A 12,822-nucleotide genomic window follows, 5' to 3' on the forward strand; every position below is an offset into this window, starting at 1 on the left:
GAAGTGAGGGACCCAGACACTCTTTTGAACCTCCCCCTAACTCTCCCTTCCTGCCTTGCTTACTTCTTGAGGGACCCACACTGGGCTTCTCCCCAGACAAGCCAGAATTCTCACTGGCAAAGAGTTGTGGTTGGTGGGTCTCTGATTGCTGGTCTGTAGTTCATCACTTGGCAAAGGTTGACCTACATGAGCGCCTGCAGTCAAGCCTGTGTATGAATCACCCCTTCCAGGCACATTCTGTCCCCCTTTGCTCCTGCCAGCTACTTTCTCTTCTGTCGCAAATGGGCTGGAAACTTGCCCCCTCCCCCAGGCTTGCCCCAATGAGTTCACAAAGAGGCTGGGGTCTTTCTCAAGCAGGACTGATTGTGGTCTTATCTCTGGATTGACAATGAAAGTTCGCAGTATGTGATCTCTTTATAACTGTTAATGCAAGAGCGTCAACTTTCTCACACTCACACACCCAGCAAAGCATGATTTTAGCCTTCCAGGTTGTGAAGGGAGGCCCAGGAATGGGCAGGTGGCAACTGGCACCCAAAGAGCTACCTTACAAGGGACTTGGGGGCACCCAGTGGCATGTTGGACCCAGAAGTTGGGAGTGGGTGCCCTGTTGCACACTGCTTTTGAAACCTCCCTCTGTTCCTAAGGAGACATGCTACATGGTCGCTGTTTGAGAAGCACACATTCCAAGCCCCTTTGGGTGCACAGTTCTGTGGTTCTTTGGCTCTAGCCCAGGAACCAGGAGGGGTATGGGGTGGGGCTTTAGTGCTCCTCTGGCTCCCCTTCACTGACCTTGAATTGATTGGTTGTCTGGCCTTTCCTGGAGGGTGTCCAGCCAGTCACTTCCAGCATCCTCCTCTCCTAGACATGCCAAATTCTAGGAAACTTGTCTTGGAGCAGGATTTTGCATAAGAAGCAAATAGAGTTAAATGCACTTGATTCTCACACCTTAGATGACTGAATTCAGGTTGCTTGTCAAAGGATGTTGGGCATTTATATTTTTCTTTATATCAAGTACATGCAGCCTTAATCTCTCTTCTCCTCCAAACAGCCCTGCTACTTCAATCAAACCTCAGCAACAGTTCTCTCTCTTTTCCTCCTCCCTTCCCCTCCCCTCATAGCTAAAACAAGAAAACTCCAAGTTGAGAAGTAAGATCAACCATCTTCAAGCCATTTCTGAAACTCGGGCGCAGAGGTATGCAGGTGCATCCCCCCCATGTGCCCCTGCCTTCTCATAGCACTTGTGAGTGCTCTCTCTCAAGCAGGTCTCTTTGTCTGCAACTATTTAGGCTTGCTGGAAAAGAGGCAGCCCAAGGTAAAAGCTGATTCCTTGTTCTCTCTCATGCTAGAGTGAAGCAGCTGGAAAGGACATTGGAGGAGAGCAAGCAAAAGGAAGCCAGAGAGGCCCAGGACCTGGAGGCCATGGTGCAGCAGGTGGAAGAAAACCTCCAGCACATGACCGTGAGCCTGCCTGCCTCCGGGGGGGGGGGTGCTGTGTAACAGGAGCTCCACTGCTCACTTTGTTCCCTCTCCTGCATAATGGATGACTTTGGAGAAGATGATGCTCTTGTGTTGCTCGGAGCTGCCCTGAGAAGGAAGCACACTTCTGTTTCTTGCTTCCTCCCCGCTGGGCCTGCCAACCCGGTTCAGGGTGCACTACACAGCTGGGAGTGTCTTATCCCCACATCCTGGGCTTCCCAGGGACTCCTCTGTCAATTTAGCCACCAATAGAGAGGAACTGCCAAGCAAAATCTGAAATGTATTTTAGAATCAAATAAAAGGAAATCCTTGCACTAGACTTCTGTGGGGCTCCCATCACCCAAGGGGATTGTAGTCATCAATCCCTCCAGCATTCCTGTCTGGTGGCCACCCAGACTGGCCTAGTGCCCTGCTGGAGCAAGGATCTTTGAGCACTGCTTTGCTCTTCAGGACCTCACCCCAGGGGGCGGTCAGGCGGGTGTTGCCATCTTCCTGGCTGTCTGCCCCGCCTGGGCCATGTCTTCTCTTTCACAGACAGACCTGGTGCTGTGAAAGGACCAGTTCTGTCCTGAGGGGTCGAGCTGCCCAATGTGGGCAGAACCTTTGAGTAGGTGCCCAAGTGTAAAATAAGAGATATACATTCCTCTGGGGACCCCTGGGTGCTTGTGCTGGGCTGTGTGCGTGTCTGTCTCCTAGACCCCCATGTGGTTTCTCAGGGTGGGTGCTGCTTGTCCTGTCCAACACGACCTGATCCTCACAGTTGCAGAATAAACCGCCTTGCTACTTTCTATTCCAGAAAAGGGCCGTCAAAGCAGAAAGTGGCATCTTGAAGCTGAAACAGGAAAATGCGCTTCTTCAGGTACAAGCTGGGCTTCTCCTCTGTTGGAGCTCCTCCTTGGCAACCTTGGACCTTCTCATGGCGCTAGATGGGGGCGGCAGCGTGTGCTCCCATGCCTGTGTCACAGCTGGGCCAGCATGTTCCTTGTGCCTGGTGCAGTTGCTTTTTGCACAGTGCAGACGCTGAACCCAAACCAAATCTGCCGCAGTTGTTTTTGCTCAAGCGGTGGCCAGAGTGAGGTCTGGCAAGTGTGTCTCTGGGGGCTGCTGCTGCTTTCTGCATTGGTTGCAGGAGACTCTGTTCTCAATCTGCATGGAAGAGAGCAGGGGTCTGACATTTGGCAGACATGTTCCTGCTAAGTGGTCTGTGAATGACCCAAACTCCTGTTTTGCATTGAGTGGAGTTGGCAGTTCCTCTCTCTGCCTTCAGGGGGCTGCCGCCGCCATTGTTGTGACTCTGAGTTGTTCCTGAATCCGTGCTAGAAGCAGCCTTTGCTCCAAGGGATGGAGGAGAGGAGAGAGGCTTAAGTTTTGTTTTCAGGGCCTGCCTGCTGCTTCTGTCCCCTCACTTGCACATCCCCTCCCCTCCCACCTTGCTGAGCTGGGATGCCACCTCCTCCCTCCCTGTAGGACTATCAGTGCTTGGTGCTCCTACTGAGGGCAGAATCGGGAGTTGTGATGTGAACAGGGGTGAGTGGCTTCGTGGCTGGGGTTCATCAGGAACTGGTTGGCATTTTCTGCACTCACTTGAAGAATAGCAGAGCCTTTATTTACAGATGGGATGGGGACATCAGGGGAGTGATAACATAAGAACATAAGAACAGCCCCACTGGATCAGGCCATAGGCCCATCTAGTCCAGCTTCCTGTATCTCACAGCGGCCCACCAAATGCCCCAGGGAGCACACCAGATAACAAGAGACCTCATCCTGGTGCCCTCCCCTGATAAATGAGAACTCTTGACACACACCCCGCCCGCATTTTTTCCACGAAGCTACACCTGACTTGTTTGCCGAAAAGACGCTGACTCAAGTCAAACTGAGTCGCAGAAATGCTCTGGACAAGTCCCCGTGGCCACCTATTAAGACTCAGGCATGAGTTGAGTCAGAGTGGGTGGGGAGGGCTAGGCTCAAGTCGTTGATTTGGCACATCCCTGAAACTAGATGTGGTGGACTTAGTGGAATGTAATTGTCAAGTAAACACTCTGGCTCACTGTGAAAGCAGGAAAAATCATAGGGCGCCATGTTGGGGCCCAGTCATATCCAGCTTTCCAGTTGCCCCGAACAAACATTCCCCAACCTTGAGGAGGCCTCCATGACTGCACACCACACACTCTGTTGGCATGGTTGCATCGACACTGGAAAGTTTGATAAGATTGGGCCCTTTGTCTCTTAGGGAAAAAAATCTGGAAGTGTGACAATATCTTAATTACTTTAATTCACATTCATTTATTCATTTGTATTGATTCTTATGTTTTTTATTTAGTGGTGTGAGTTGCCTCATTCACCACTTGGTGGGACCTCAAGAGAGCATATCAATATATTAAATGACTAAATAAATACTCTGACTTTTGAATTGCCTGGAGCTTTGAGTGATGATGTTAATCTCTCTCTCTCCGCCCCCCTTTTTTGTTGTTCTAAAGGTTCAAGTGGAGAATTATCGGCTGGAGAACGAAGCCCTGAGGTCTCGCCATTTGACAGACCTGGCTGTAGTAAAACAAAATGCGGACATTGCCCTGCAGAATCTTCTCGATGTTGTTGCAAAGTCCCGATCATCCATCAAGTAAGTTCTGGGTCTGTCCGTGGATAGACAATTACATGTCAAGTGATGGTGTCCAAGCAACTTTTTCAAGCCTGCATGTAAACTTCTGTCCTATTCGGCTCCCTCATCCAGTTTTTTGCAAAAATTTTAGAATGGCTTTGATAGTTTCAACCAGGAACAGGCAGAAAGAACCTCAATCAGAATCCGATAAACACTCAATCAGAAAGGGCTTTCTTCCTTTGCCCAATGCAGGCTGCCCTTCTTATTCGCAAGCTCGGCACCCACAGTTTGAATATACGCGAGTGTGAACCCTCGGATAAGGAGGGCCTCAGAGGACCTCCTGATGTGAGTGGCTTTCCAGTCGCTTCTAAGAGGCCCTTTTGCGGATTTGATTATGCAGGCCTACAAAATTGAGAGTCAGAAAAGTTTTCCCCAAACTTTATGGTGGTTTGATATGAATTTGGGGCGCCGATTCCAAAAATGGCATCCGTTTTGCCCTATCACGTCTAGTTTTGGAGATATAGTATAGCCTCATTAGTGAATGGTTTAAGCAGCTTCTTCATGAGGAAGCTATGATGTAGACTGTCTGTTCTAGTGGCTGTCTGCTGGTATTCATTTGCATCTTTTTAGATTGTGAGCCCTTTTGGGACAGGGAGCCATTTAGTTATTTAATTTTTTTCTGTAAACCGCTTTGTGAACTTTTGGTTGAAAAGCGGTATATAAATACTGTTAATAATAATTAATAATAATAATGAGGAAGCTGCTTGAACCATTCACTAAAGAGGCTATGCCGTGTCTCCAAAACTAGACGCGATAGGGCAAAATGGATGCCATTTTTGGAATCGGCACCCCAAATATACCCAGGAATTGGTGTAACGTTTAAGGAAGCAGAATGTGTTATCATGGAAACTGGTATCTGAAAGGAGGGGAGTGTCCTGGATTGGATACTCCACAACTACCAAGGGTCCACTGTACTTCACATCTGGTTGGCTGAGGAGAAAATATGCAGGCGAGACTTTCCTGGATCAGGCTGTCCCTGTTTCTCCTTCCTTTCCCCAAGCCTCTCCACTTTTCCTCTCGTGTTTCGGAGTGGGTGTCATCTTGCCTACAGCTTTGCAGTTGTGCCTTCTCCAGGCTCTCTCTTGCTCACTCACCCATGGACATGCATGCCTCCAAGGTTCTCCTGCTTCCCTGCTCTGTGTGCTCCTTGCTAGAGCCAGGGTGGTGAAGGAGATCATCAGACTAGGGAGGCCTGGATTTAATTCCCCACTTGGTCCTCAAGTTCCCTGGCTGCCTTGGCTTCACAGGGTCCATCATTATGAAGAGAAATGGGGAGGGGGAGAACAGAGTGTGCCATCCTGAGCTGCTGGCAGTGGAGTCACTAGGGTTCACGTCATCTGGTGTGGGATGCCAGCACATCACCCCCCCCCCAATGCAGTGGGCAGGGCAGTACCCCAGGTGGTGGGCGTGGTGATGTACCATCACTCCGCCTCCACTGGTTTTTTGTCTGTACCTTTTGATAGAACAAAGATAGAACACATTCTGCATGAAATTACGCATTGATTGATATATAACATGATGGTATTATTCCTCCAAACTGTGATTTTAGTGATTTTGGTCACTCGTGGTGTCACACACACACACACACACACACACACACCCAAGGGTGTCAACTTACTAACACTTTATTGCAGCAGTTCTTAAACTTTTAACACGAGGACCCACTTTTTAGAATGACAATCTGTCCAAGACCCACCAGAAGTGATGTCATGGTGGAAGTGACATCATCAGGCAAATTAAAATAAATAAGCAAGTAAAACAAATAATTCAATAAGCGGAAGCCAGCCCTGTTCCACCAAGTGAAGTTCTTCTGTAGCCTGCCTGCAATAACACCCCCCTTCATTAAGGTTTTCAGCCCTTCCCAGTTCAATTTAAGAATTTCTATTTAAACCAGATCATTGTCAGGATCCACCTGGCTTTGCAAGTCTCAAAAAAGTTCACCTTATCAGCTGAAGTTTTGATCCTTTTTAGGGGGGGGGGAAGGCTGCCTTCTGCAGCATTTGTTGAGCTCCAGTTCCATCAGATCAAGACCTTCACAAGGTGGCTTCACATTCCCCTTTGCCTGGCCTGACCACCAGCCAAGGCATATTTGCTTACTCGAGAGTAGACACGACCGTGAGGCTTAGTTTTGCTTTCCATAGAGCTCAATACATTTGTCTGCTTGGAGGGAGGGACTTCCTTCTCAGGTGTTTTTGGGGGCCACATTCATTGGATCAGGATAATTCTGGTGTTGTTGGATTCCTCTCAGCCTGCCCCTTCCAACGGACTAAGGCAAGGTCGCCTACTCGCAAGTCAACGTGCGATACAGCTCAGTTTCCATAGGGCTCTATGCATTTTTTGTTCTCTGGTTTTTTGGCCATAACTTTTGATAGAAAGGAGATATTTCACTCTGGTGTTTTGCATTGCATTCTGCTGGAAAGTCTGCATCCAACGGTATATAACATGACAGCATTACTCCTACCCACCACAATTTTAGCATGTCACCACCAGTGCGTGTCACCCCCGTGCATGTCACCCAGTGCGGCCCGCACCCCCCAGCAACGCCACTGGCTGCTGGAAGGACAGAGAACATACAAAGTGTTAAATTGCTATGGACCCCCTTTTGCAGCCAACTTTTAAAATATTCTTTATTTCCTTTCAAATGACCAGTCAGATTTTTGGATGTCCAGAGGCAGGGGAATAGAAGGCTGCTTCCATTTTTTTAGATCTTCTTTGAAAACCAAAACCTCCAAATGATAGTAATTTTCAGTGCTGAGAGCTGCTGGTCTAGTTGATGACAACTGGCATAAGAGAGCCACGTAATGCATGCTTGTTCTGTACCAAACGTTGAAATTCCTGAGCCTTACAAAAATTCTTTAAAGAAGCTGTAGTGGTAGAATAACAGGATGGGAGTCAGAGAGCAGAATTAGGAAGGAATCTTCCCCTGTTGCAACATCTGCTGTGACTGGCCGAAGCTCCCCCCCCCCCCGCCCCAGTGCTGGCTGGAGACTGAAAAGCTGGCCTCTGCCAGCTCTATATGGTGATGGCATTGCCTACCAGGGAGTGATCCTAGGACTTGCATGCAAAAGCCCTGCCATACTACTGAGCTAAACATAAAAATATAAGCAGAGCTCTGCTGGATCAGGTCAAGGCCCATCTAGTCCAACCCCGTGTCTCACAGGGGCCCACCAGAAGCCTCAGGGAGCTACACAAGACCACAAGATATTGGTTTCCTGTTGTCCTTCCCTTGCAACTGGTATTCAGAGAGAATGAATGTCTCTAAAACCTGGAGGTGGTAGATAACCATAATGACTTGCAAGCTTTGATGGTCTTTTCCTCCATCAATCTGTCCAATCTCCTCTTAAAGGCATCCTTGCTGAAGGGAGTTCCCTTTCAGAACCCTTCTCCACACTTGTCCTCCTTAACACCCCACTCTTTTCATTCCAGGCAGCTGATATCTGGCGCTGAAGCACTACAGCTTGTAGCTGAGCTCCTGAAATCTATCGATAAAATATCAGAGGTCTCATAAGGTTCGTCCTGAAAACCAGTCGTAGGCAAAGAGACTTGGTTTACATCTTGGCAATCAATATTTAACATTGCTATTTATATTGATATTTAATATCAACTAATGTGATTGAAATCTTGATTTTTTTTTTAAAAAAAGATCACATCCTGATCTTTCCTAATCTATTACTACAGTGCCGAGATGGTCAAACCCATTTCCACTTGGTCAGTCACCTGCTGCAATCTATTGTGGCGTAATCTGTAAAGGTGCAGTAAAGTGTTTGATTAAGGTCTTCCATTCAAAATATGGGCTCGGCTCTCTGGTCACCGGCACAGATGTGGGTCTCTGGGCTCGGCACAGATGTGGGTCTACATCACAGCTCTTTCTGGAAGAAATTCATCCTTATGGCTATGTGGAGCAAGACCGGTGTGAGAAATTTCTTATTGCCTTTTGTACAGTAATGATGCTACATGTGTGGAAAGATTTAACAAATATTTCCTGAACATAGTATAAAACGTTTTAATTCCCCTGGCTTTTGTAACAGTATTATTCTTAAATTAAAACAAATTATAAGTGCATGCTGTTTGGGTTGCCTTTTTTTCTTAAAAGCAAGAGTTGGGCTCTGATGCCAAATATCTCCAGTCATATTTTCCAGGCTTTGCTGATGAAAATAGGTTGCTCCTAACAGTTGCTTTTTCATAGTGTCTGCTCTTAGAAGACCCAAAGTCTATCCAAAGGAATACATGGCAGGATGACTTTATTTTGCATTTGTTGTTCCTTCAGCCCAGTTGGTGTGTTGCATTGGTGTTCAACCTTTATCATGCCTTGACCCCAAAAATGAGGGAGGGAGGGAACAAACGTTCCCTTACTTTGAGGAGACCTCCATGAGTGCCACCCAACTACAGTTAGTTAAGACTGGGGACTCCACTGCAGATCCCACCCCCTTCTGGGACCTGGTCCACCTGCCTCCTGTCTCCACTCACCTCACCCCAACCTGCTCTGTTTCCCCCATCTCTTGCATCTTCATTACCACCCTGTGAGATGGCAGGCTGCGCGGGGCTTGCCTTAGGAGGGTGACCAAATGGAGGAGGGAGTGCCTGGCCCTTTAACCACTGTATAGAAGAGAGACGGGCGGAGGTGCAGCTTTTTAAGCCCTTCCATGTTGGCATCTGCCAAAATTCCCTCTTCAATACAGTGGTTAAAGGTGCAGGCACTCCCTCCTCCATTGTCTCTAGTCCAGTGTTTCTCAAACTGTGGGTCACGAGCAAATTTCAGGTAGGTCCCCATTCATTTCAATATTTTATTTTTAATATAGTAGGCTTGATGCTACCATGGTATGTGACTACATTTGGGGAAACGTTACAGACTTGTACCTGTTACAGAACTGTAACAAGCTACTAGTACATTCATTTAACAATGATAGTCAGTGGCACTTAATCCTGGGTAAGTGTAGGTAGGATTGCAGCCTAGGATTGTTAAAAATTTTCCTGCTTGATGATGTCACTTCCAGTTATGACATCACTTCCAACGGGCCCTGACAGATTCTCATTCTAAAAAGTGGATTCCGGTGCTAAATGTGTGAGAATCACTGCTCTGGGGCAAGACAGTGAGAAGAGTCTGTGCAGGATTATATAAAGAACTGAGTTCCAGGCAGGGGATGGACTTCTTCCTCCTGGGATCTGGAGATCTGGGGGGTGATGGTAGGAGCTGGGGGGGCTGGTGAGCGAGGAGCATCCTTGTCCTGCCTTATGGAGGCTTATGGAGAGGGCGGTGCCAGCAGTTTGGGGTCATCTGCATCACTGACTGCAAGGTGAGCCCTGGTCTCCAAGCCATGCATCGTGAGGGCAGAGAGAGAGAGGTGAGATGAAGGCAGCAGGGAGCCCATTTGTTGTAGAAATCCAATGCTGGGGACTGCGCTGCAGCTGGATCCTCAGTGTGTCTTGGGATCAATAGTGCAATATATAGAGCAGTGGTTCTCAAACCTTTAGCACTGGGACCCACTTTTAGAATGAGAACCTGTCAGGACCCACCGGCAGTGATGTCATGACCGGAAGTGACATCATCAGGCAGGAAAACTTTTCACAATCCTGGGCTGGAATCTTCCCCAGGAGTAAGTCCCACTGACTATCACTGTTGAAAGCATCTTTGTAGTAGCCGGTTAGAAATACAGATCTGTGACATTTCCCCAAGCAAGTCACATACCATCCAGCCTGATAGATTAAAAATATTGAAATGAATGGGGACCCAACCGAAATTGGCTCATGACCCACCTAGTGGGTCCCCACCCACAGCTTGAGAAACCTCTGTATTATATGTAAATATTTCCACTCCAGACTCTTGCAACTGGAGCCTGAGTGCAGGTCTAATTTGTTGGTAACCTTCAGTCTCGAAAGACTCTGGTATCGCGCTCTGAAAGGTTGTTCTGGCACAGCGTCTAGTGTGGCTGAAAAGGCCAATTCAGGAGTGACAATCCCTTCCACACCGGGAGCAAGTGCAGTCTGTCCCTGGTCCGTCTCCCTGGCTATGGGCCATCCTTCTTTGCCTCAGACTGTTGGCCAAGCGTCTCTTCAAACTGGGAAAGGCCATGCTGCACAGCCTGCCTCCAAGCAGGCCACTCAGAGGCCAGGGTTTCCCACCTGTTGAGGTCCACTCCTAAGGCCTTCAGATCCCTCTTGCAGATGTCCTTGTATCGCAGCTGTGGTCTACCTGTAGGGCGCTTTCCTTGCACGAGTTCTCCATAGAGGAGATCCTTTGGGATCCGGCCATCATCCATTCTCACGACATGACCGAGCCAACGCAGGCGTCTCTGTTTCAGCAGTGCATACTTGCTAGGGATTCCAACATGTTCCAGGACTATGTTGTTTGGAACTTTGTCCTGCCAGGAGATGCCGAGAATGCGTCAGAGGAAGCGCATGTGGAAAGCGTTCAGTTTCCTCTCCTGTTGCGAGCGAAGAGTCCATGACTTGCTGCAGTACAGAAGTGTGCTCAGGACGCAAGCTCTGTAGACCTGGATCTTGGTATGTTCCGTCAGCTTCTTGTTGGACCAGACTCTCTTTGTGAGTCTGGAAAACGTGGTAGCTGCTTTACCGATGCGTTTGTTTAGCTCGGTATCGAGAGAAAGAGTGTCGGAGGTCGTTGAGCCAAGGTACACAAAGTCATGGACAACCTCCAGTTCATATGCAGAGATTTTAATGCAGGGAGGTGAGTCCACATCCTGAACCATGATCTGTGTTTTTTTCAGGCTGACTGTCAGTCCAAAATCTTGGCAGGCCTTGCTAAAACGATCCATGAGCTGCTAGAGATCTTTGGCTGAGTGGGTGGTGACAGCTGCATTGTCGGCAAAGAGGAAGTCACGCAGACATTTCAGCTGGACTTCATTCCAAAGACTTTGCTCTCATTCTGGAGAGGTTGAAGAGCTTTCCATCTGATCTGGTCCGGAGATAGATGCCTTCTGTTGCAGTTCCAAAGGCCTGCTTCAGCAGGACAGCAAAGAAAATCCCAGACAAGGTTGGTGCAAGAACACAGCCCTGCTTCACTCCGCTTCGGATGTCAAAAGGGTCTGATGTGGAGCCATCGAAGACAACAGTGCCCTTCATGTCCTTGTGGAAAGATCTGATGATGCTGAGGAGCCTGGGTGGACATCCGATCTTGGGGAGAATCTTGAAGAGGCCATCCATGCTGAGTGCAGGTCTACTCAGAAGTAATTGCATGGCAGTCAATGGGGAGCTGACCTGGAGGGGTCCCTTGCCTGCCTTGCAGCTGGGCTCCTCCGGGCCTTGTAGTGCTATCTGAGAATGGAGCCTCCACAACCAGGGGGATTCTACCTGTCAGCAAGACCTGCAGCTGGCCAAGGCAGGAGCCCCACGTGGGGCCACCCTGGAGGCGTCCCGCCCCCGCGTTCTCCTCATTGGCTGCACGGTCACGGAGGCCCCGCCCCAGTCTCCCAGTACGGCCTCTCCCATTCGCTGTCCGGGCTGTCACTCGGGAGCCGCGGCCGCGCCGATTGGTCCACGCGCGGAGGCCGGTCCTGGAGCGTAGAGGAGGCGCATTGGCTGAGGCGCGGGAGGAAGGCGGGGCCACGGGAGGGATGCGCGTGTGACGTCACGTCCGCGCCTGGAGTCGGAGGCGGCCATCGGCGGGAAAGGGCAGGCAGGTGGGAGGTGGCGCTGCGTCTGCCTGGGAGCCGCACGGGGCAGAGCCCCCGCCTTTCTGTGGATGTCCCCCGCGTGGGAGGGAGGCCTCGCTGTGGAGAGTAGAGCCTCCCCTCACAGGCGCAGTCTACCTGACGCTGCAGATGCTCCTGGGGGGCGCCTGCGGCCCTTCTGCGCCCCCCACGGGCAGGAGCAGGAGGCCGAGCCGGAACCCCCCCCGCCTCCCCTGACCTTGTTAGGTTGTCCAGGAGTGGAGCCTCCACAGCCAGGGGGGGTCTACCTGTGAGCAACAGCAGCAGCAATCGAGGGGCTTGGTGGCATCCCTGTGCCCTGCTTGCCCCCCTCCATGGGCAGGAGCAGGAGGCTGAACTTCAGGGCCCCCTCGCCTCCCCTGGCAGCTGGGCTCCTCCTGGCCTCCATCTGAGAGTGGAGCCTCCACAGCCAGGGGGAGTCTATCTGTGAACAGCAGTAGCTGCAAAGGAGGGTCTTGGCTTGGTGGCCTCTCTGTGCCCTGCTTCTCCCCCCCAACGGGCAGGAGCTGGAGGCTGGGTGGGAGGGGTCTCTCCACCTCCCTGTCCTTACGGTATCCAAGAGTGGAGCCTCTACTGTCAGGGATAGTCTGCCTGTGAGCAGCAGCTGCTGAAGCAGAGGAGGATCTGTGGGCTTCCTGGAGGCACTTGCGGTGGTCCCTGTTGGGGAGGGACTTTGCAGCTCAGTCACCTGTCAGCTGATTTCTCCTCGGCTGTAAAGAGTCGGCTCTTTACAGGAGTTGGGACTCCTCTGACTTGGGCTGTGCTACTCTACCAGTTTGGGGACCTGGAGCCTAAGGACTGCCTAACAAGCTGTCTTATTATGGTATTCAGGAATGGAGCCTCCACAGTCGGGTATAGCCTACCTTGCAGCAGCAAAGGAGGTGTGGTTGCTTTGTAGGCTCGCTGGAGGCACTTGCATTGGCCACCCTTGGCAAGAGGACCTGCAGTCTTGCGGCCTATCAAGTGGATCCCTTAGGACTCCTCTTAGTTGGGCTCTGCTGCTCAGCCAGTTTGGAGAACTGG

The 12,822-nt window shown here is 50.2% G+C and overlaps 2 protein-coding genes across 2 annotated transcripts in view; both read left to right on the forward strand.

The window, feature by feature from the left end:
* The window catches only part of ENTR1 (endosome associated trafficking regulator 1), a 13,630-nt gene extending 5,438 nt beyond the window's left edge, over positions 1 to 8,192 (forward strand). Inside the window, exons 3-8 of the mRNA XM_066610818.1 lie at positions 1 to 3; positions 1,119 to 1,192; positions 1,347 to 1,458; positions 2,273 to 2,335; positions 3,954 to 4,093; positions 7,559 to 8,192. The exon at positions 1 to 3 is cut by the window's left edge and continues 405 nt beyond it. Of these exons, the coding sequence (XP_066466915.1) occupies positions 1 to 3; positions 1,119 to 1,192; positions 1,347 to 1,458; positions 2,273 to 2,335; positions 3,954 to 4,093; positions 7,559 to 7,640 (474 nt within the window). The 3' untranslated portion in view covers positions 7,641 to 8,192. The remainder of the gene's footprint in view (positions 4 to 1,118; positions 1,193 to 1,346; positions 1,459 to 2,272; positions 2,336 to 3,953; positions 4,094 to 7,558) is intronic.
* A 3,553-nt stretch (positions 8,193 to 11,745) lies between these two features.
* SNAPC4 (small nuclear RNA activating complex polypeptide 4) overlaps positions 11,746 to 12,822 on the forward strand; it is a 34,589-nt gene continuing 33,512 nt past the window's right edge. Inside the window, 1 exon segment of the mRNA XM_066610911.1 lies at positions 11,746 to 11,769. The gene's annotated coding sequence lies outside the window, so the exon portion shown is untranslated.

Source organism: Tiliqua scincoides, chromosome 16 (genome assembly GCF_035046505.1).
Source record: "Tiliqua scincoides isolate rTilSci1 chromosome 16, rTilSci1.hap2, whole genome shotgun sequence".
Classification (NCBI taxonomy): Eukaryota; Metazoa; Chordata; class Lepidosauria; order Squamata; family Scincidae; genus Tiliqua; species Tiliqua scincoides.